The sequence below is a fragment of the Sinocyclocheilus rhinocerous genome, unplaced genomic scaffold (genome assembly GCF_001515625.1).
Source record: "Sinocyclocheilus rhinocerous isolate Xijiao unplaced genomic scaffold, SAMN03320098_v1.1 scaffold875, whole genome shotgun sequence".
In the NCBI taxonomy this organism is placed as follows: domain Eukaryota; kingdom Metazoa; phylum Chordata; class Actinopteri; order Cypriniformes; family Cyprinidae; genus Sinocyclocheilus; species Sinocyclocheilus rhinocerous.
The window spans coordinates 156,852-182,376 of record NW_015659463.1 but is presented as its reverse complement, the minus strand read 5'-3'; the positions used below and the strand labels follow the sequence as shown (position 1 = coordinate 182,376).

Here is a 25,525-nt window from a genome sequence, read left to right as displayed (position 1 = left end):
CAGTTTATTCATAAATATTTCATTTAAAATTAAAATTATTTAAAAGAAAATATAAAATAATAAAACTGCATATTAAATACTTGGCAATATGTTTACACACAGATAAAATGTGTTCAATCAAAACCTCACAGTCTCTCAGCACCATCCAATCAGGTAACAGATTGGGTTTGTGGTCTTCCTATAAGATTGTGATTTCTGTTTCCAGGTTCTTGTAAGCCTCGTCCTGTAGCTCATAGATCTGGTCCATACGCTGGAATGCCATGTGACCTTTCTTGCCTAAGAGAGAACAATGTAAATCAGCTGAGGTAGCATTTTGCACCTCTGTACTTTATAATTACTTGAAAAATGCTACCTTTTGATAGTATGAATGCAAGGCACACCCAAATACAATGCTTATGATTTTTATTCAGATTATAATAGACTATTCCAAAATGTTTACTGAGAAAGAAGCACTGTAGGTCTTTGCTATTTCTGAAACTTGAATGTGTTCTAGATTATTATGAGATGTTGTGCTTTGGAGATGGTCTACTCTGCAATGTCTTCATACAAAGACACCATCATTGACTGACTAGGTTGGATTCAGAGTCAGACACGGCCTATATAGGGACAAAAGCAGCACGACACAGTTGCAGTAGTTACAGCTTCAGGGTCACGTACCGAAGGAAAGTACGGTCTCCCGTGCGGCGTTCCTCAGGTCTTCATCTGTGGAGCGCCACAGTTCAGCCACCTGCTCTGCGCTCTCTGAGCCCTGAGAAACCACAAAACCTCTCGATCACAACCGATCATCTCAAATTATCAACACAGAAACATAAAACAAAACCATTCAAAAAATGTGTTGATCTAGATCTGTTGAACAAATATACACTACCGTTCGAAAGTTTACAGTTGGTAAGACTTTTATTTGTTTTTGAAAGAAGTCTCTTAGCTCACCATTTCTTTGATCCAAAAATATAGTAAAAGGTAATATTGTGAAATATTATTTCAATTTAAAATAACTCTTTTCTTACTGAATCTATTTTAAAATGTAATTTATTCCTGTGATCAAAGGTGAATTTTCAGCAGCATTACTTCAGTCTACAGTATCACATGATCTTTCAGTAAATCATTCTAATATGCTGATATGCTGCTCAAGAAACATTTCTGATTATTATCAATGTTGAAAACATTTTCAGGATTCTTCGGTGAATAGAAAGTTCAAAGGAATTTTCTAAGATTACAAGATTATGTCTTCACTGTCACTTTTGATTGCATCATAAATATCAACAGCAGTAAAAGGTCAATATAAATCCATTCTGACTGAACAATTTATTGTCTTGACGGTTTACCTTTAGACATTTTAGAGCCAGACAGGCCTCATGCCGCACATGTGTGTTGCTGTTTCTCAGCAGATCTGTGTAGTGAACCACTGCCTATAAAACACACACACACAACTACATCACACACACACTTAAACCACACTTAAAAATGCTCAACTGTGATTACATTAGCCAACAAGAAGAAATAACTTTTGTGAAAAACAAAACCTTTCACAAAATGAAGCTAGTTGGTGTTTAAATGGGAATGGGAATCAAAACGTCTTGGTTAGCAACATTCTTCAAAATATTTTCTTTTGATTAAAGGAAAGTTATAAATTTACTCATCATAGGCCATCAAAATGTAGATGAGTTTGTTTCTTAATCAGATTTAGTGAAATGAAGCATTCCATCACTTGCTCACCAGTGGATCCTCTGCAGTGAATGGGTGCCGTCAGAATGAGAGTCCAAACAGCTGATAAAAACATCACAATAATCCACAACACTCCAGTCCATCAATTAACATCTTGTGAAGTGAAAAGCTGCGTGTTTGTAAGAAACACATTTCAATCATGACAACTCTCGGAACATTTTAGCATGGTGATGGATATGACAATGTTAATGTATTTGGTCTTGGCGGAACAGATCTGCTACGCTGCTGCTGAATTGCTGCTGCTGTTGGTTATTGCTGTAGTTATATATTATTGCTGCTGCTGCAAGCAAGTACAGGAACTTGCTACTGCCAATGCATATGGCGATACGGTGCCGTGAGTATTTAAGACATGCTGCTGCTGCACAAATAGCATATAAAATAAGCCCGTAGCAGATCTATACAGGTGGAGCTGGGGAAGGTGGAGGGTTTCAGAGAAACTCTGAACGAGTGCTCAGGAATCTCTAGTGAATGCTAGCCAGCCATATAAATGCAAGGCAGTAAGCTCATTGGCTGCATATGCAGCATGAACCAATCAGCTTGTGCCAAGTCGTTTAACTCTCTGAATATCATCAGTTACGTTAACACCCTGTCAGCCTGCGCCATCTAGAGTTTCATGACTGAACTATATATTTAACACATTTAACAAAAACAGTTCAAAACAAATATGTGGGTAGATTTTGATATAAGACAACGGGGGATGGACTTTTTCACCAGCGGAAGCGTTATTATGGATTATGGACTCATATTTTTGCCAGAAGAAATGTCTTAATGATGGATTTGTTTCTTACAAAGACACAACTTTTCTCTTCACTGGATATTAACTGATGGACTGGAGTGCTGTGGATTACTTGTGGATTATTGTGATGTTTTTATCAGCTGTTTGCACTCTCATTCTGACGGCACCCATTCACTGCAGAGGATCCATTGGTGAGCAAATTTCTCCAAACTTGTTCCGATGAAGAAACAAACTTGTCAGTGTTTACTCATGCAAGTAAATTTTCATCAAACTTCCATTTTTGGGTGAACCATGCCTTTAAATTATGACAAAATTTTGGTTGGACTATCCCTTCAATTGTTCAATATGAAAAGCATTTGTGTTTGATAGCAAGTTGGGCCCTTTCTACCTTTGCCCTGAAGGATTTGGACCGCGAGGCCCTGCTGAGGCAGGACGTGGCCGCTGAAGCCACCTTGTGATTGGCGTCTGTCTGGAGCTTGGCCAGGAGCTGGAGGGTGCGTCCCGTCGGCTGCAGCTCAGAGATGCGCTTGCCTTTCAGCTTTTTCAGAGCTCGCCTCCTCTTGGGACTCTCCAGACTGGCTATCAGATACACTGCAGCAAACCGATCCGAGAGAGAAACACAGAGGGAAGTCTCTTAATGAGATCTGTTGGGAAGAATCCTCGAGGGTGATTGATTGATGCTGAAAGCAGTAAACTCACAGTGAACCGATAAGGACAAAAGCATCTGTATTTACTGTATTTCAGACTAGTTTCTCTGACGTTTCTATCCTAAAGTGAGTCTGCGAACACTCTGTGCTGTTACCTTCTTTAGAGAGGAGAGAGATGTGCTCCCCAAAGTCAGTGATACTCCATCTGTTGAGGTAGACTAACAGCTGAAACACAGTCACTCGGTCTGTAGTGCGCTGAGTCACAGACGCCATCATACAGCTGCACTGCACCTGATGCAGCAACTGACTGAAAACTGCAGGACAAAAGAAAACACTCCTCAGGAATCAGAAGGAGAAGACAAACATTTGCCATTATTTCAGTAGTGTGAGAATGAAATTCTAAAAGAACAATAAAATAGAAAAGATAACACAAGATATATTATATACAAACTGTATGATTATTTCTGTAAGAAAGAAATTTTCTAAATAGAATAGATTTATTCTTTTTAAATTATTGGATTTAGTTTAAAAGGGTTAGTTCACCCCAAAATTTAATTTCTGTCATTAATTACTCACCCTCATGTCGTTCCAATTCTGAAGGAACACTGAATATAATAGTAATAATCATAATAATCATAATAATACAATAAAATATAATACATTTATTTTATACAAAAATATTATTAGATATTTATTTACTAAATTTGTCTTTTTGGAAATTAAATATTAAATTCTAAAGAAAGAACAGAATAGATATTTATTTCATACAAAGCTTATTAGACTATTTCAAAGGCAATTATTATTTCAAACAGAAATCAATTCTAAGTAACAATGAACAGAATAGAAATAGCTTTAAAATATAATATAATAAAAATTGTATAATTAAAAAATAATAATATAGTAAAATATAAACATAAATGCAATTATTTTATATATTATAAAAACAAATTAATGGGCTTGAAAATTAAATAACTTCTACAGGACAAACAGAATAGACATTTATTTTATTACACAAAGATTATTAGGTTATTTCAAAGACAATTAAATATTATTTGTGATTCAACAATGAATGGAATAGAAATATCTTTCAGAAAAATAATATAATATAATACCATTATATCTATATGTAATAATAATAATAATAATAATAACAATAATAAATTGTTAGATATTTATTTACAAGTTGATGGATTGATGGAGTTGTTTGAAAAATATTAAATTCTAAAAGGCAAACAGAATAGACATTTATTTTATTATACAACGCTTATTAAATTATTTGAAAGACAATAAATTACTATTTCATAGAGAAATACATTCTGAACATATTGAATAGAATAGAATAGAAATATCCTGCATAAATGAATACATAAATATTTAAGTAGTTTGTGCCTGAGATTCTCAAGGAAGAAAAGAATATAATAAAACATATTCTAAAATATATTCTTTTATTTTATTCTGCCTTGAGTACATCATTTCAGTAGTTTGTGGATTCAATTCTTAGGGAGCATTAGAACAGAACAGAGCGTCCCACCTGCATCAGCCTGGCCTGGCTGTTTGGCTTTGACTTTGTGGATGTACTGTTTGCGCAGTGTCCTGAGAAACCCATCCGTGGAGCAGCAGAAAGGCGAGTCACTCTTGCAGCACTCCTTCCAAAATACTTCAATCCCCTTAGGAGCTCTGGCCAACACTGAGACACATCCACACACATGACTAATGCATCTAGAGCGCTTCACACTGACACGGGAAAGAGCCTGTGACCGCCGACAGTATAAAGTAACAGTCACAGCACATAATTGCATATTCTAGTGTTACCCTTAAATGGTATGGGAAAGAAAATCTGTTATAATCAATCATAAACTCTGTCATTTGAAAAGTTAGCGTTTTTTAGGAAATCTACAAATCTGAATGATTAGGATCTAAGGAGAGATTTCTTAGTGGTTTATTTACTCATTCAAGGCCTGTGATGTTGCTATACTTACATTCTGACACTGAGATCTCCTCTAACATCCTCTGCGACAGAGTGGCGATTTTTTCCAGCACGTCAACTTGCCGCGAGAGCTCCTCCATCACGTCTTTGTGCACAAGATCGGAGTCAGAACACTTCAGAGCCTGGAAGGAGACAGAATGTAAAGTAACAATATATGTTGCTAACTGTCTGATGATTTGGTTAGACTGATTGCTCACCCCCAGCAGCACTGTGCAGACACTGAGGTGGGTTTCAAGAGCTTGATCCAGACTGTAGACCCCTGTGCTGAGTGACGGCTTTACTGCAGCGCCTCCCATCTGTCTGACCTCTCCTTCACCCGTGTCTTCTGAGGACGGAGAGGTTTTATCCTGAGATAACAGACCCATGCTTTTCAGGGTGTTCTCGTTAAAGGAACCAATCCTGTGGAGAAAAAAATAAAAAAAATAAAAAATAAATAAAACATATGTATTCTGAAGATTACATATATATACTGTATGTGTGTGTGTGTGTATATATATATCTATATACAGTGGGTACGGAAAGTATTCAGACCCCCTTAAATTTTTCACTCTTTGTTATATTGCAGCCATTTGCTAAAATCATTTAAGTTAATTTTTTTTCCTCATTAATGTACACACAGCACCCCATATTGACAGAATATCTGCAAAGATGTCAACAATTCTGTGTTTTTCTGTCAATATGGGGTGCTGTGTGTACATTAATGAGGAAAAAAAATTAACTTAAATGATTTTAGCAAATGGCTGCAATATAACAAAGAGTGAAAAATTTAAGGGGGTCTGAATACTTTCCGTACCCACTGTATATATATATATTTAAAAAACAATCTTCTAACCTGAAATGATATTTGCATTTAATTAATTTATCATAATAAAGAATACTATCAATATTTTTAAAATGATTTATATATGCCATTTTTTTTTTTTTTAATCTTACACTTTAACCTGAATTGATATTTGCTATAAACTTTAACCATGTTATACATTTATATTTTTATATGTAAAAAAGTTGTGCAATATCATATCCATGCAAAAGCAATTAAACATCATGTATTGTTTAAATATCAGATTGCTAAATACCTTAAATAAAATATAATGGAGAGGTAACTGACCTCGTCCTGACAAATAAACGAGAGCATGTACATTTCATGCATTACTCCACTTCATCCACAAGATGGCACTTTAAGCCATCATTTAACATGTTAGTGCAGCAACTTGCCTTTTGTGGCATAGAGAGATATGACTTTGCATGACTTAATCAGCACAAATGATCAGATCAAAGCTAAATACAGACATCTTTCTTTTTTACTAATGTTTTTTTTTTTATTAAACCTCATAAAAACATGTAAAAATGAAAATTTTACAAAATCAAACAAATATAGAATCTCTATAACAAATCTAAATCTCTATATATCCATAGAGGAAATTAAGCCAATTTTTAGGACCATTCCCACCATTAATTCCCAGCTCTGTAATGAGAAAAATTAGCTATTTCATTTTAAAGTATGTTTTACATTAAGTAATATATATATATATATATATAGAAAATTTTGCTTTGCATCACAGGAATAAATGACATTTTAAAATATATTAAAATAGAAACTGTTATTTTAAATTGCATATTTATTTCACAAAATAACGGTTTCTTTCTGTATTTTTGATCAAATAAATACAGCCTTGATGAGCACAAGAAATTTCGGTAAAAATATAAAAAATCTTACTGATCCCAAACTTTTGAATGGTAGTGTGTGTGTGAATATATATATATATATATATATACACACACATTATTTTTATTTTCTTGATTTTGTTTAGATTCTTTTGACATTTCTTTGAGGTATTCACGCAGACACACCAGCTAAAAAATAAGTTGGCTTACCCAGTGTACCCAAGTCTGATGCTGCCCATATTTGATATTTCATCTTCATTACAATCTGCAGTGAGGAAGTCGAAACTGCCCAGCACTTCCTCTTCCTCTACTGCTAGTGTCTGAGATGAGGGCATCTGTGGAGGGTCGAGGTCCTTCTAACATCAGGAAATATGAAAATGAAGAGCAAAGCCAATGAAACAACAGTAAACAAACACTTATCAACAATGCATAGAGAAAAACAGAGCAACGTCGTTACATGCAAACATGTTCAAGTCCATTTTAACCAAAACATTAAATATAAACATAAATAATTATGATAATATTTCTATATTTAATATCTATTAAATATAGAAATATTTCTTATTTTTATATCATTAAATAAGTAATAAGAATATGGGGCAGAAATGTGCTTAGTTGTCAGAACAATCAATTAAAAAATATATCACTTGTCCTAAAATATGCCTAATCCTTCAAGCCTTTAACAAATTGTTTCTTTATTTAGATTCTAGGGTGAAAAACATCCCAGACATGTTCTTGAACTCTTTCAAACAGTGATCGTTCATTTCTTTTATGCATCCATTTATAAATCTTTTAATTGAGTCTACCAGTCCATTGATGCATCCATCCATCCACCCATCTCACCTTCAAGACCTCGTTCAGCTGGCGTATCTGCAGATCTAGCTTCTTTAATGTCTCTGCGTTGCTCATTTCCTCCAGCTCTGTATTCAGATCGTCTAGCAGTGAACTGACTCTCTTAGCCACAGCTCTCTTCTGTGCTCTGCCCGCTTTGCTGTCCTTCACCAGGAGTCTGTCTTCAATTCCCTGCTTGAACAAGGCCTCCTCTTCAGGGGCCTCATCCGGGGCCGTCGTCTCTGTGCTGGGGGTCGCCTCTCCATTTTGCTTGAGGATGTCAGGCGTGCTGTAGCGGTGGAAGAGGAATATGGAGTCTCGCTTGCTGCCCGCAGGACTGGGGGAAGCTGTGTCAGTCTCTGATGGCCATTCCACACTCTCCTCAGCCTAGGGTTATGAATGGAAAGAAATTATATAAGCCTGCAATTTGAAGTAATTTATGAGTATTTTTGCAATTTTATATTTTTGAAAAATATTACAAATGCTAACATATGGTTTCTTAAAATATAAAATATGAATATACTACCATTTCACTCAAAACAAATACATAATAAAAAAATACATAATTACTTAATTTTATTATAAAAGTGGATTCTGCTTTCAGTAATAAAAACAAAATAATATACTAAAATGATATAATTTATTATTATTATTATTATGCATTTTAATATTTATAATATTTTATATAATTATTAAATCCCACTTAATATAAAACTGTATATATCTAAAAAAAATAAATAAATAAAAAAGATCAGTTTCATACGTCTTCTGTTGGCGTCTTCAGTAGATCGTCATCCTGTAATTTAGCGTCTAGAACAGGGTGGTGTTTGGTTGGTGGGTCGCTTGTCTTCTCATAGGCAGGAGGACTGAGTGCCTGGGTGGAGTCAGCCAGGTAGCTGAGTAAAGACACGCCCCTCGATTCACGTGAGCCAATGGAGAAAGAGGCATCCGCATCCTGTATCTGACGCATCATAGACTGCAGCATAAAAGGACAGATGACATCATGCAATGACATTTCAGCTCCTCAGGTAAAAGACAACAGAACAATGAGGTGAAGTGGTTCATTACTTTTTGCCTAATGACGCCAGACACTCAAAACCATCAGCACAAATCTTGTTTGGGATTGTGTGTCACCATTTCAAATTTGCATCTCATAATAAGGATGTCAGAAAAAATTTTCTCAATCATTTTTTGTCACAGTCTGTGTCGGCTTTTACCCAAGATCTCACTGGGGTCACATCGTACAATCTGTCACGTAACGATCCTAAAGCAACGATAAAATCTCACAGCCCACACCCGGCTTCACTTATAGTTGTCTCTGCACATTAACCCAGGATAGCAGAATGCATTTTAGCATCAGAAATTACACACTTCATCTTTAAATCGTTGTGAGCGGTCATGCTGGGAGTGTGTGTGGACGTAGGTCACAAACTCACTAGAAAGTATTTCTCAGTGAAACTGGGTGTGTTGGGAGGCGTCCAGCTATATACGGATCCCTTTCTGCTGTGGATGGACTGTCGGCTGGCGGACGCTGTGAGAGGTCTCACCTCACAGCTATCAAATGGACTGAAGGAAGAAAAAGTGAGGGAACAAGAAATTGAGAAGAAAAATGGACTCTATAGTGCACTTACATGTCCAAAATAGCAACTTTATGAAAAGACACAGACAGTAAACAGAATAAAGCAGAAGACTAGTGTCTAAGGATTAAATATATATGGTTGTTTGGATTTAAACATGAATATCTATTGTGTTTTGAGATAACTACCAATCTAGCTAGTTGTTGCCCACATATTGTCACAATTGTAGGTGTGACATCACCTCCCACCTTAACCACAGCCCTACACAACACCCTTAAATCTTAAACATAACCTTACCCATAATCCCACTCCTAACCCTGAGCATAATTCTGAGTGTCCCTGAGTCTCCTATACTTACTTTTGCCCTACAATATACTACCACCCAATGCTCAAAGTGACTTTCAAGTTATGTTCTTTAGGTTATAAACTTGCGATAAAAAAACAACAAAAAAGTTTTTTAAGAAATTAAAGTTTTATTCAACAAAGAATTAGCAAGGATGCATTAAATTGATTAAACGTGACAGTAAATACGTTTACAATGTTACAAAAAATGCTGTTTTTTCAATTAATCAAAGAACCCTGAAAAAAAAAAATGTATGACCGTTTCACAAAAATATTAAGCAGCCTAAGCGTTAACATTGATTATAATATGAAATATTTTTTGAGCAGCAAATCAGCATATTAGAATGATTTCTGAAGGATTGTGTGATACTGAAGACTGGCGTAATGATGCTGAAAATTCAGCTTTGCATCACAGGAATAAATTACATTTTAAAACATATTCAAATAGCAAGCACTAATTTTAAATGGCAGTAATATTTTATATTACTAGTTTACTGTATTTTTTTATTCAATAAATGCAGTTTTGATGAGCATCATAAACTTATTTAATTTATTTTTATATAATTTAATTATTTATTTATTTTTTCTTATTTATGTATAACACATCTTTATTGAGTTTTACAAAGTTTTTCAAAAAACGCAACACCATTCTCCAAAACTTACCCCAGACAGGTTAAAAAAAACAACAACACACTTCTTACATTCCATAACTTCACACATCTAAAGTTTCTTCAATATCTCCATTTTTAACAAAGTCCAAAAGCACCTCCCAGATATAAAAAAATTCAGAGGGTTTCTTTCTTATTACATATGTAAGCTTTTCGAGAGCCAAACATGTTATTAAGTTTTTCAGCTACAGTCCAATGGAAGGGCAATTGGTATTTTTCCAGCACAGGGCAATAGAACGTCTTGCTTGTAATAGACACAAATCCACCAACTTTCTTTCTTTAGTGGGCAAAGAGCAATTGTCTTCATACATACCCAATACACACAATACAGGACACAGAGGAATTGGTGAGTAAGTAAATTGAGAAACATATTGAGTCACCCCAACCCAAAACTTCTGCACCTCCTCACATTCCCACACACAATGGAAAAATGTACCTTGAAGCTTATTGCGTTTAAAACACAGATCAGGGATATTAGGGTTAAATTGATTTAATCTTACAAGGGTTATATAAGCTCTCATTACCCAATTATATTGTAAGAGTCTCAAACAAGTGTTCAAAGTTTGTCTTTGTGCATTTAAACAAATTGTATTCCATTCATCCAATGACATATCCATATTAATATCTTGGATCCATGCTTGTCTTTTATTATCAGAGCTTTCTTTATGATTTGCTCTTAGTATGTTATATGACTGGGTAATCCGTCCTTTAATGCAGCAATCTTGCAATATGAGTGTTTCCAATATAGACATTGGGGGGAGTTGTGAAGAATTCTTTAAACGTGTAAAAATAAAACTTCTGAGTTGCAAATACTTAAAAACGTGTTTCTGAGGTATGTGAAATTTCATTACAAGATTATCAAATGACATTAATACATTATCTTCATACAAATCTTTCAATCTAACCATGCCCTAATTCATCCACAATTTGAACCCCATATCCTTTTTTTGCTGGGCTGAAATGATGATTTCCCCAGATAGGAGAAAAGCAGGAAAGCACTGGGAGGTCTCCAAGATATTTGTGACCCTGGACCACAAAACCAGTCTTAAGTGTAAATTTTTCAAAATTGAGATGTATGCATCATCTAAAAGCTTTCCATTGATGTGTGGTTTGTTAGGATAGGACAATATTTGGCCGAGATACAACAATTTGAAAATCTGGAATCTGAGGGTGCAAAAAAAAATCTAAATATTGAGAAAATCACCTTTAAAGTTGTCCGAATGAAGTTCTTAGTAATGCATATTACTAATCAAAAATGAAGTTTTTATATATTTACGGTAGGACATTTGCAAAATATCTTTATGGAACATGATCTTTACTTAATATCCTAATGATTTTTGGCATAAAAGAAAAATCGATAATTTTGACCCATACAATATATTTTTGGCTATTGTTACAAATATACCCCAGTGATTTAAGACTGGTTTTGTGCTCCAGGGTCACATTTATGGGCTTCGTACCAGATTACAATAGTATTTTTTACAAATGGATTGTCTGTCCTTTTTTTAGTTCTTTAAGGGGTGCTGAAAATAAAAAGCTGTCAAGTCTTTTGCAGCCAACTTTTCAACATGTAACCACGGCACAGCGGCTTCACTAGAGAACCAGAACAATTCAGCCCTCAACTGAGCAGCCTAATATTAAGTACCAAAAGAAATTTGGTAGTTGGAGCTCTCCCCTTTCACAGGGCAGATATAGTCAAGAAATTCTCAGTCTTGGCTTCCTGTTACTCCAAATAAAATTAGCATCCCAAATTCTCCCAATAAAAATGGGAGAATGATCTGACAAAACAGCACTATCATATATACAGCTGTCTATATTCGAAAGTAAAACTAACTCAGGTTCTGATTGCACATGATGAGTGCAGTGGCAGTGTGTGTTTGTCATCACTGCTTGATGAAGAGAGACACTGCTAACAGAGACTAAGCAGAACCAGAGGAAATGATGTGACGGCAAAAACTAACACACACACACGGTCACAGCAGAGCGTGGAGATGCTGAACAGACTGTGAGATGTGTTTAATTTAGTGACGCTGTAAAAAGAGGCTCTGAAAAATCTTTTCCACCTGGACTGTGTAAAGAGCAGTGTAATTGGATCGGTGTGTGAGAGGGATGGGGCAGCGATGGACTATTTATCCATCTCTCTGCAGTCAGCTGGTCTTCCACAGCTGGTGTGTGTTAGCCGATAGCAGAGCTGCACTTACAGGGGGTGTGTTTGTGTGTGAGATCAGTGTCTTGTCTACTCAATTACATGAAAATTGTGAAAATATGCTGCGAATAGCACTCTTACTGTTTTCATGTTTGTGAAATCCAGATGTTAAAACATTAAACTAACCGTCACGACATCTGAGCTTTTCTTACAAACTCTATCCTCGCTGTAACTGCATCTAGTATCTTTCTGTACTGTTTTAGGTGCTGTCAAGCTCACTTTTGTACTACAATCCAATTTTTCAGAAGCCTTACTGAAGTTGTTATTTGCTGAAAATAAAAGCCCTAGGAAGGCCTTTCTCATTTGCGGTTCTTACAAATGTGACCCAGGACCACAAAACCAGTCATAAGGGTCAATTTTTCGAAATTGAGATTTATACATCACATGAAAGCTGAATAAATAAGCTTTCCATTTATGTATGGTTTGTTAGGATAGGACAATATTTGGTCAAGATACAACTATTTGAAAATCTGGAATCTGAGGGTGCAAAAAAAATAAAAAATATTGAGAAAATCACCTTTAAAGTTGTCCAAATGAAGTTCTTAGTAATGCATATTACTAATCAAAAATTAAGTTTTAATATATTTACAGTAGGAAATGTACAAAATATCTTCATGGAACATGATCTTTACTTAATATCCTAATGATTTTTGGCATAAAAGAAAAATCAATCATTTTGACCCATACAATGTATTTTTGGCTATTGCTACAAATATACCCCAGCGACTTAAGACTGGTTTTCTGCTCCACGGTCACAAATGTGATTTTTTAAAGATGCTTTTGAAAGAGGTCTCTTTATGCTCACCAAGGCTGCATTTATTTGATCAAAAATACAGCAAAAATCAGTAATATTGTAAAATATTATTACATTTTAAAATAACAGCTTTCTATTGCACTATATTTTAAAACGTAATTTATTTCTGTGATGCAAAGCTGAATTTTCAGCATCATTACTCCATGATTCTTCAGAAATCATTCTAATAAGCTGATTTGATGTGCAAGAAACATGTCTTATTATCATCAATGTTGAAAACAGTTATGCTGCTTCATTGTCACATTTTTTCAGGATTCTTTGATGAATAGAAAGTTCAAATTGACTACATTTATTTGAAAAATAAATAGTTTGTATGAATGTAAAAGTATTTACTTTTAATCATTTTAATTCACCCTTTCGATATAGTACTAATTGTAAAAAAAAAAATCTGAACTCAAAAGTTTTATACAGAAGTGTACAAGATGTATGTAAAGGTTGAGTTCAGTGTCACTGACATTAAATAAAGTCAATAATGTCTTAAAGTGCCCCATCAATCACTTTCAAATATTGCACAGCACTTTAAGCACTTTATAAGTTTGTGTGTCTTGTAAACTTACTTCCAAACCACCTCTAGCTGTAGCTTGATGGTTCCCAGCTCTGTAATGTCCACAACCATCATCTGCGGCCGCGTTGTGAAAAAATCTGCACTCCTGCACGTTACCATGCCGACCAGGATAGAGCTCAACCCCTTGACCTCTGTTACCTGCAGGACATTTCAGAAAAGCCTCAGATCCAGCAGATGTTGTTGGCTTGACTAGAGTTTTTGAGGGAAATGATTTGTTCAACCTTCTGCTTTATCTTGTATGGTGGCGCAAAAGTATCTCAGGATGGACTGTACTGTTGGCACTAACAAAAAAAGTTGACTCCATCATTATGCTCCAGTAGGTGGTTTTTTCTTGGTGGTTGCTAGGGTGTTCTGGGTGTGTAACCGAGTTTAACTAATTTGGAATTTTATATTTGAGACCTGATTTTGAATGACAGGGGTTTAAAAAAGGACAAAGAGGATTCATAATCATCTGTAGTAGTTTGGCTCGATGTCTATATTTTCAGGGATGGAATCAATTTCAGACAATCAAACCTTTCATAAGCGTTATTCCACTGGTCCAAAAGCTTCATAGATGAGCTGAAGGCTACTGTCAAAGAAACCTGGGCTTCCAGACCACCTCAGCAGTACCAGAAACTGATCACCTCCATGCCACGCCGAGTTGAGGCAGTAATTAAAGCAAAAGGAGCCCCTACCATGTATTGAGTACATGTACAGTAAATGAACATACTTTCCAGAAGGCCAACTATTCACTAAAAATGTTTTTTTTATTGAAGTATGAAGTTCTTATGAAGTATTCTAATTTGTTGAGATAGTGAATTGGTGGGTTTTTGTTAAATGTGAGCCAAAATCATCACAATTAAAAGAACCAAAGACTTAAACTACTTCAGTCTGTGTGCATTGAATTTATTTAATACACGAGTTTCACAATTTGAGTTGAATTACTGAAATAAATGAACTTTTCCACGACATTCTAATTTATTGAGATGCTCCTGTACATAATAAATATACACAGTACACATACATATATAATGTAAACAAAAACTTTTATTTTGGATGCGATTCATCACGATTAATCATTTGACAGCACTAATTTTAAAATGTAATTTTTTCCTAAGCGACTGAATTTTATTGCATTATATAACAAAATATCAAACCAAGTTACATTAATTTTGAACTATTTCCCCTCCATTGCTGAAATAAATGAACTTTTCCACGACATTCTAATTTATTGAGATGCACCTGTACATAATAAATATACACAGTACACATACATATATAATGTAAACAAAAAATTTTTGTTTACATTTTGTTTACATTTAAAAAACAAAATTTTCTGGCTTTCCATGTTTTCACTGTTATACGGTAGGAGGTGCTATTACACATTTTCTGAAAGAGTACTGAATGTCTGGATCAAAACGCAGAAGAAGCGGAAACAAGCAATCGCATGTAAATATGTAAAATAATGCAATCGTCATTCAGCATATAAATCAAAACTGCCAAACGTTACCCAATCATCGTTCTGAATCTGGTCCGGAGATAGTATTTGACAATAATCAGTTTTGTTCAAAATGTTGCTTTTCTTATGAAACTCGCCTACATTCAAGTGATGATAAAAAAATAATGCATGAAGCTATAATAAAAACACGTTTTGTATAAAAGCAGAGGCTCTGTTCTTTCTTTTAATATATCGCATGTTTAGATATTCATACAAAAAATATTCTGGGGGCCATGAAAATTTCGTGAAAATGATCAAAAATGCTCGTAGTGGCTGCCAACTTGTTTTAAAATGTTTTTTTAAAGGCAGAGAAAGAGTTAAAGAAAGACAGCAAAAGCACACTTTACAAGAAAAATATTCAGCAAAAAAAAGTTAGATTTTAAATAAAAAGCAGTAGACTTGGTGTTCAAAACCAAGAAAACCTGTTGAAAATGTTTTGAAACATCCATAGTTGCATGACCATGTCTACAGTTATTGTGATCAACTTCATACAACCACTAAAAATCGCTCTGGGTTAAATGTAATAAAAACAGTTAAAACTGTTTTTAACTAAGAACTAAAATACAGCTAGCATAATGTTTGCATATATTTTTATATCAAATGCAATGAAATTCATATTCTTTGTCTTAATTTTCCAAATACTTTTTGGGGTGACTGCATGTGAATGTGTGGTCTCGTGCATGAGCCGGCTGACGGCTCCTGAGAGCGCATTCCACTGTGCATGAAGTCATTGGAAACCTGGCCTTAAAAATGTAATCTGAATAGCTGGTGAAATATGTCATTTCTGCCTAATATTTTCACATAAAAGAGCCATCATACATTTGTGTCTATCACATGCAAAAAGAACAGAGAACCTTGGATTAAGAGTGATGTTTTGGGGTGGAATGCCTTCACATCTTTATTACTTTTATGTATTAAATGGATAGATCATCATCCTTTATTCACCCTCAAGCCCATGTGGCTTTCTTTCTTCCAGTCATATATGGAGCTTTTTTCCTGACATTTTGGAAGATCATCCACGTTCGTCCTCATTCACTTGAGCATGAACATTGTGCTAAATGTCTCCCTTTGTGTTACACAGAATGATATACAGGTTTGGAGAAACATGATGGTGAGTAAATAATAACAGAAGTTTAACAACAGTAGGACGTTGGGTTAAACCTCCTTACCTCATACTGATCTCCAGGGCAGAGTCGAGCAAATCCTATCAACCCTGCCTCATAAAAGGAGAGAAAAAATGAGCTGGAATAGGATGTTTAGGAGACTCCTGCATATGAGAGGTGCTGTCTGTGTACCTTTCATTTTGATTTGCAGCTCGCCCAGCAGGATTTCCAGTTCTCCTTCCATTGCACACATATCCTGCAGGTATAGATTAGTGTTAAACAGAGATGTTTGAATTTACGTAATAGGTTCTTTTTATCAGTGCATTGACTAAGGAAAAGTGGTTCTAAATTATTGTCGTGTTGGGCTGGTCGGGATGGTTTGAAAGAGCAATCGAGCCACAGTGTTAACGCTTTTTGGGAAAACGACCACACAAATGGCTTACTTATTGTTTGTTGTGTGTGTATGGTGTCCAAAAGAGACTTCACCTCCAGGCTGTGTCTGTGGTTGCGGTTCAGCTCCAGTAGACTCTCTCTAGACTGTCGTGAAGACGGGGACAGAGAGAAAGCTCTCTTCATGTTCAAAGCTCCTTGGCAGAGCCGCCACTGGATACAATAGGACTCATACAGCTCTTCAACCTGTTGACATCCACATTCACATGATACAGGTTTATTCTTAGCACAGCTGACTAGTGTTCATATATATAACCAAATTTACGTATTTTCAAGCTGTGTTACCTTACTAATTTGAAACTCAAGGCGCCGTATGTATCTCTCTAAGGCTCGTATCTCCTTTTGTTGGCAAGCAGGATATAAAACAGCATTACATTTTGTAACCTTTGGCTTTAAATGCAACTTTTAGTAAAACTCAACTGTTTAACTCTAGTGGAGTTGGAAAATGAGCCTATTTTCAAAAATAGTGGAATGTTCCTTTAAGACTGGTTTTGTGGACCAGGGTCACATATGGTACAAATACTAACAACAACAACAACAACACTCAAATGAATGAATATCAGCATTCGTTGACAACTTACCTTTTCCAGGTCATAGAAAAAAGCCTGAGGAATGAAGAATACATTTTTGTATTAATTATTTTATATTTACATTAAATTAACAAATAATGTAAAAAATAAAATAAAGTAAAATAAAAAGGATTAAGACTTCAGACTAGAGTGTAAAGCTATTCTTAGTAAAAAGTCTCACCAGTCTGGAGTTCCTCTTTGTGTCTCTCTGCTGGGATGACAGGAAGTCCAGCTCTGTTTGATGGTTTTCCAAGTAGTCCCTATATGAAATGAGATGTCATTAACATTCACAAGACTAGTGTGTGTGGTCCATGAGTCCATTAATTTCTCTGCTGCAATGACTGCACATACTTGAGCCCTTTCCTCAAAGCCTGGAAGATTCTGTCCACCTGCTCAGGCTGTTGCCCCCAGACGCTGCTGCCCACCCGACTCGAGGAGGGGATTCTGGGAGATTTCCCTGCTACGACTTTTGTGCGGAGAGAGCTACGAGCCGAGGAAAGTCTGTGGGATGAGATGGAAAAAAGACTGAATCATTAAATAAAATTGGGTTATATATAAACTATTGTAAACGTTTGACTTAAATAGTTTTTTTTAAGACAAATACTTTTGTTAAACAAGGATGCATTAAATCAATCAAAAGACATTTTCAATGAGAATCATTAAATAAAATTGGGTTATATATAAACTATTGTAAACGTTTGACTTAAATAGTTTTTTTTTAAGACAAATACTTTTGTTAAACAAGGATGCATTAAATCAATCAAAAGACATTTTCAATGACAATGACATTAAAGTTCAAATGACAATAAAGATATATACAATGTTACAAAATGTCTATTTTTAAATAAATATATATTTCTATATATAGCATATTTCTATTTCAAATAAATGTTGTTCTTTTGTTTCTTGAACAAAAAATCAACATGAATCAAATCAAAAATGATTTCTGAAGGATCATGAGACACTGAAGGCTGGAGTAATGATGCTGAAAATTCAGCTTTGCATCACAGAAATAAATTATATTTGAAATGTATTCAACTATCAAACAGTTATTTCAATAATAATAATAATAATTCACAATATTAATGCTTTTACTGTATTTTTGTTCAATTAAAGGCAACTTTGTTGAGCATAAAATACTTTCAAAAACATTTAAAAATCTTACCAACAACTATGAAAATTAATCAAAAATGACAGCACACCCAAGAACAATCTTCATCTCTCAAAAAAACAAATAATAAGTTTATAGAGTAAGCTGTTTTTTTTTTTTTGTGGCCTTTTCTGAAGTTTTTCTGAAGTTCTCAAGTATATGCAATGATTGGAAGACAATGCATTGCAATTTCCACACTTCATTAAATAGCACACAGCAGGTTTCAGCTGGCCAGGACAATAAGAACAGCTTCTCTATTACAAAATTAGCACATTAGAATGCTTTCCTAAAACAGTGTTTTCTTATAGTAATGGCTGCTGAAAAAGTGCTTCTGAAGATCGCACTGCAGTTAACTATAATAATCATTTTGAACATGAATAATGTTTTTGAATGTATTTTTGTTAAATTAAATACTACTTTGGTCAACAGAAGTATCAATCTCTTTCCAAAACCAACATTTGCTTTAGCAATTCCAACAGTAGCATATGTTTTTATATTCTGAATTTAATCCTCATATCCCATTTTAGTTACACCCACAATATAATCTACGTATTTCGGCCATGTTCTGACAGTGTATGCTTACACAGCATAACAAACCCAATGACTCTGCAAAATGTAAATAAACTGTTCTCTTAGGGACATTCCTCAGCGCTGCTCTGGGGTCACTAATAACACAAGCTCTGGCTCTCACATCAGTATATTCCTTCCTGTCTCCATCACTGTCATCTCCGCTGTAACTCGAGGTCCCTCAGTGAACAATGTCACATGTGACGCCCTTTTTCTCAAGAATAAAGAGCTTGATTTTCTATACTCAGCCCACGGCATCCTAACATACTTTCAGTGTATTATAAGTATTGTAAAAGTACGTAAAATTATTTACCAGTTGAAAACAACTTCCAGTGGAAAACAACTTAATTGACTGTAACATAATTCATGTTTTTTGCTTAAATGAATTAGTCACTACCCAACAAGGTTGTACAGTCTCAAGATGAGTAATCTGGAATTTTTTAGTGAAAACAGACATAAAATTGTTGACATAGAGTGCTCATTTGACTACACCCAACTGCAAACGGTAAAACTCAACTGTTTAACTCTAGGGGAGTTGGAAAATGAGCCTATTTTCAAAAATAGTGGAGTGTTCCTTTAATCAAAATGGGTTACAAAACTGGGAAAAAATAGAGAATGTTCATGTATTTGGATTAATCTATTAAACACGTTCAGCGGTATTAATTAATCTCAGAGGTTTTTGTTTTGATGCATGCTTTTTCCAAAAAAATTAAAATAAAATGTTGTTAGTTACTTAAAGGACCTACTTAAAATTAGTGACATTTTCTAAATTATACTATAATTTAGGTTATAGAGTAGGTTAGAAAATATCAGTATGATAACCTCAAAATGATAAAAAAAAAAATTATAAAATAAAATAAAAGAAGTCAGTCAGCCCTCACCCTGAAAAAAAAAAAAAGGTTTTATAATTATTTGGCAGTGTTGACAATAGTAGAGATGAACTAACCTTATCCAATCAACAAAAGTAATAATAGTGGTTGAAATCTGTTTCTTTATAACTGAAAATCCATGATCTAGCTGACAGTGATGATTAATGTACAGTTTACTAAGCGATTAAGTGCTTAAAAAGCATTTTCTCACAATGCAGTTTTGTGAAGCCTTCACTATATAATAAAAAATTTTACAAATTTAAAGCAGGCGGATCCGCCTCTGAAGTTGTTTTGGCCTTTGTCTGCAATCATTTAGTTTCAATCTTTTACTTGGATAGGAATGCAGGAATGTAGTGTTATTGTGACAAATAAAATAAAAAACTCACATGCGTGCACAAACACACACACACACACACATAGGCAGCTGTGTTTACTTATGTAAGCTGTCACACTGCTCAGATGATGCTTGTACTCGAATCCAAACCGTGCATCCTCTCAGGACCTTTAGTTCTTGAAATAACTACTGCCATTACATAATAACCGATGCTTGTTTACGGTACAGATTGTGTGGAATGCTGAATTAGAACTATAAGCAATCAAAGAAAAAACGTAAACCACATCAGATATAAGCTAAGCTCCGTTCCAAAACCTAGTGAGCTCCCTGCTAAGGCCACATCCTATGCCTCCTAATTGACTGATTTGGAACATCAATAGAGTTTGCTGTAAGCTAACAAAGTGAAATTCAACTATACATATTAAATAAAATAGATCATTTTTAATTAGATAACACTGTTTGAACTTAATCCATACTTTTCAGTACTGAGTGAAATATATTTATGATGCTGTTTTGGATCCCTTTTGTTTCACTTTACTAAGTCTGAAAATGTTCTACATACTATAAATTATGGAAAATGTCAAGGCAATTGGCAAAATGATGAATTTAGATGCCCAGAATGCACTAAAACAATAAAACAGTACTTGAAATTTATCTGGAACAAGTAGTGAGATGCCAGAGGTAGAAATTATCCTGCTGGGCTTTTATGTTGTTGCCAGTATCATATTATTAGTATTATTTATATACTATGATAGTATTTATTAATATATCAAATTAGTTTTTATTTTTATATATTTTCATTATAGTGCTTCTGTCAGTTTTATTAGTTCATGTTTTTTGTGAATATTTCTATATACATTTATTTACATTTCTGATTTAGTTCTAGTAATTTAAATACTGTTTATATTTTAGAAAAATAGTTTTAGCTTTACAGTTTTTTTTAAAGAGAAACTACTTTTCTAAAAAATTATATTCTAATTTATTTCAATTATTGAAAAACTATTTGTATAGTTTCTAGTTTTACTTTTCGTTAACAATAGCGCCATGAATGGCTTTTTTAATGATCAGGACTCCTCCTAAATGTTTTGTTTTGTGCTCAATTTTGAAACAAGACCTCCCCGAGATGTCCTCATGGCATAAACTCTAGCGAACAAGAGTCATGCTTTCCATGGGATTCCATGACCCCTGCTTTGAGGACATTTATCTTAATAAAAGTGCAAGTAATGCAGTTTGACGCACATGGAAACACGTCATCTTCTCTCAAACACAAACCATAACTGCTTACCTTCTCCGGCCACCGAGTGTGTTTACTCCAGTGAAGGAGCGGCTCCGCTGCACCATGCCGCCGTCAGCCGGACAATCAAACTTCAGCTTTACTGACATCTCGCCTCCACCTACAACACACACAAACACAAGAAAAATAGTTAGAAATTCACTTTTAGTTTGAGTCATAGCCTACAACCAATCACAACACCAAAACAATGCGTTAAAAGGCACTCAGAACATGTTAGGATCTTAGAAAACTAGAAAAGATCAGAACCAATTTTTGTCACTGTCACATTTGCACATGTGTTACCCACACATCTGCAGAACATGAAGCTCCTCTTCACAAACCCTCGGTCTCTCATTTATCAGCTGAGTGGCTACAACTTTAGTGACAGCCACCCTATTCTCTTCAATGACAAATGTCCATGTATCTGTTCCATCTCTCCTCATCCCATAATTCCTCTCTCCTCTGTTATTGTACACAGTTTTTGAACATTCCTCAGACGCAGAGTCCCCAAACACCTACAGTGGCCCCAAAAAGACACTAAAAGTTGTGACGAAATGAAAATTCACCCTATCTATTTTCTTAATGCATGTTATAGATTATCTGGCATTTGTTTCAAATTAAGAAAAAAATACAGAAAGATCATTTGAATTTGAGTGCAGATGACACTTTGTAAATGTTTTTAAAGGGGTCATATGATGCGATTTCAAGTTTTCCTTTCTCTTTGGAGTGTTACAAGCTGATTGTGCATAAAGGAGGGGGCTTTGTAGAAAACGAAGCGTTTGAGAGAGGCGGGGCATAGAGGACCTACAATAATGTACAGTATTTGAAAAATAATGTGTTTTTTGAACATTAAAGCATGTCAACATATTCTGTTACACCAAATACACTAAATAATGATCTTTAAAAAAGCATCATATGACCCCTTTAAATGTGACTTAAGTGTCCAAATGCTGTTTTACCTCACTGCTGTTGGCTGTAAAATTCACTTATGGCTTTTGCACCTGTTTGGCTCAAGGAAACGTTTTTGTTGACAGTGGCACACAAGAGAGACAGAACGGAGAAAGTGAGAGGAAGACAGGGTGAAGAGGAGAGACAGAGGACAGGAAAGAGACAGAGAGAGATGTCTTGATTGGAAACGCAGAGGTGGTTATCAGCCTCTACAGGACAGTAACTCGTGTTCCTTTTCCTAATTAGGGGTGCTTGTCTCTAAAAAAAAAAAAAAGTTGCAGCCACAATTATAGTGGGTTCCGAGTGGTTGCTGTTTACCTCAATTCTATGAGATGGGTCCCTCATTCAATTTAAGTCTATTAATTTTTTTCTAGGGCTGGATAAAAATATAGATTTCCAGTTAATCTCGATATATATTCAAATGATCTCCATATGCTTCAATATATCACAATAACGAGCTTTTTTGTCATTGTTTCCTGCGACGCTTTTTTTACAGGCGGCAAACCGCCGTTGTTGAATCTACAACTGCACGGTAAAATAAGTCACATCTTACCAGAGTTTGCCGTCTGAATGAAATGTATTAAGTTTTAAAAAGACGTTTACCGTGAAATAATGGCAAAACACGCATTTCCATCGAGTTGTCCTCGCGGGTTACACGACGATAGATTCGCGAACTTTGAATCATTGAATCATTCAAAAAGACTCGTTACTGTTTGAATCTGACTGAATTCATTAGAGCGGTTTCCAAATCAACACGAAGATATCAAGATACCAGTGACTTTGTATTTTAATATATTACAAGAAGGATTGATGCAATATGTTACAGTTTATATTAATTAAACATTTATCTCCAGTCATCGAATTTGACTGATAGCATCGATAGCCCAGTAGGTGGCGACAAGTGATATAAAGTCGTTGAATTCGTTCAAAACGCTGATTCATTCAGAAACGAAAAAAGTGATTCATTGAATAATTCGTTCAAAATCTTCACTTCTAGTAAGTGTTGCACCGGAAAATTCTGCTGTTTGCTGTAGTTGGTGGAGCAAAGTTATCTGTTATCTGAGCAAAGTTAACTGCCATGCAATAATCTAAGTGTAACGCTTAGAAAAGTGATAACACATCTCTCATCAACAAGTTTTACGATTTTATATGTTGTTTATTTCTGTCACACAAATGTTGCAGTTTTGGGCATGGTAGGCTACTAGTAATATCATGTTTTTGGACATGATAGTGTCATGATTGAGAAAATGCAGAGGCTGTCAGTGTGCTTCACAAAAAGTAATTCAAAAGAATTCTGAACAAGTGTTGTTAATATGCCATGAAACACAAGTGTTGAAATGTTGAACCTCCTTCGAGCAAATGGCACTAAGGGTTAACCATAAACAGCACAATGTTGTAATTAACCCAGTCCATCTGTGTTTTGGATTGTTTTTCCCCAAACCATGCAAAAAAAAAATAATAATAATTCTCCAAATGTAGCTGTGGGCATCCAGATGCAATGAAAACAGAGGAATTCAATACATCCTTGAGGACATAAACACCAGACACAATGTGTGCGTCCAGAGTAGAAGAGGGAATCTTGTAAATGTTTGGGTTTACATGTTAACAGATCACAGAGATGCATAACAATAGATTATAACACCATTTCAATTAAATGTACACAAACAGTTAAAGGGATAATTTAACCAAAAAAGAAAATTCTGTAATCATACTCACCCTCGCGTCAAACCCGTATAAGTCATATGAGTTTGGAGCAACATGCTGGTGAGTAAATAATGTCAATGTTTCATTTTGGGTGAACTCCTCATTTAAGACTGACAAACTTAAATCATACTGTACATTTCTATGATAAGCATAATAATCTACTTATTTGCAAATGACATCTCTAGTTCTCTGCCCACAGTGAATATGCATTTATTTATTTATATACACACACACATCATTCTCAGTGGGATGCGCAGTAAGACTTCTGAGAGCTGGCCAATCAAAATATTTACACAAGGATCATGTCTAGCATGAGAAACTGCCATACTAAAACTTTTTTCCATTTGTTTTTTGGCAGGAGGAAGAAAAACAGAAGGGTGTAGAGAGGAGGTATTGTGGATTGACTGGCTTGAACCGTGATTCAGAGTATGATTGCTGTCATTCCAAAAACGCACATAAATTTGGCTTGAATTTTTGCAGCCATGTGGGATAATTGAACATGGCGTATACTTTAACACTTACCGATAACACTAAGCAGTCAAGTGTGTGAATCTTCCTGGAAACCATCTGATTGTCATCGATCATTTGTACAGGGGACTCATGGGATTTCACGCCAAAGGGAATAGATAGCTAGTCCAGAGCACACAAAGTTGTGGATCAAGAAAAGCATGGGGTAATGATGGCATTGAAGGGGGGAAGGTTCACAGTCTAGGTCATTTTGGTGGGATGGATTTTGTAAGACGGAACAGGACATAACTTATGTAATTTGATATTAAATCTTCTAGTTTTACAGGTAATTCAGTGAAAACCAGGTATTTTAGCAGTTATTTTTTATAATAATCTGTAACACAAAAACATTAGCCAACGATAGCCAAACCTTTATGACTTTCCTCTGTGAATCCAGAAAGTCCAAACAGTAGTTGACCCCATTGACTCATTGTATGGATTAAAAAAACAGACATTTTTCAAAATATCATGTTTTGTGTTGCTCAGAAGAAACGACATGTGGTTGAACAAATGATAACAGAGTTTTCATTTTTGGGTAAAATATCTTTAAGATCATTAGTCTAGATGCTTAACCATGAAATACCACCTCATGTGGGACAACCCATATGAAACTCGAGCCTCAGCATCTTTTGAAGTCCCTCAGCATCTTCTCTCATAAATGTTTGAAATAGAAATGAGTTTTTAATGACACTCATTAACATGCCTGTATGTAAGCTGCCTATTTCCATGACCCAGATTGGAGTTCAACCTTGATGGTCTGTGCACAAATAGACTGCAACCATCAATATCATACGCATGAACAGAATTTAAT

At 35.0% G+C, this 25,525-nt stretch overlaps 1 protein-coding gene across 1 annotated transcript; it reads right to left on the bottom strand.

Annotated features, from left to right (window-relative positions):
• Positions 1–79: 79 nt before the first annotated feature.
• Positions 80–23,170, bottom strand: LOC107723892 (protein FAM65C-like). Its single transcript, XM_016532620.1, has 23 exons — positions 23,107–23,170; positions 21,568–21,676; positions 17,714–17,863; positions 17,544–17,622; positions 17,375–17,398; positions 17,079–17,132; positions 16,830–16,979; positions 16,536–16,599; positions 16,410–16,453; positions 13,985–13,996; positions 13,756–13,901; positions 9,028–9,157; positions 8,355–8,567; positions 7,604–7,978; positions 6,971–7,116; positions 5,293–5,494; positions 5,088–5,217; positions 4,640–4,795; positions 3,264–3,422; positions 2,850–3,052; positions 1,326–1,409; positions 658–748; positions 80–276 (listed from the first exon to the last, which is right to left on the bottom strand). The coding sequence occupies exons 1-23, from the start codon at positions 23,135–23,137 to the stop codon at positions 179–181; spliced, it is 2,850 nt and encodes a 949-aa protein (XP_016388106.1). The 5' UTR covers positions 23,138–23,170; the 3' UTR covers positions 80–178.
• Positions 23,171–25,525: the final 2,355 nt, after the last annotated feature.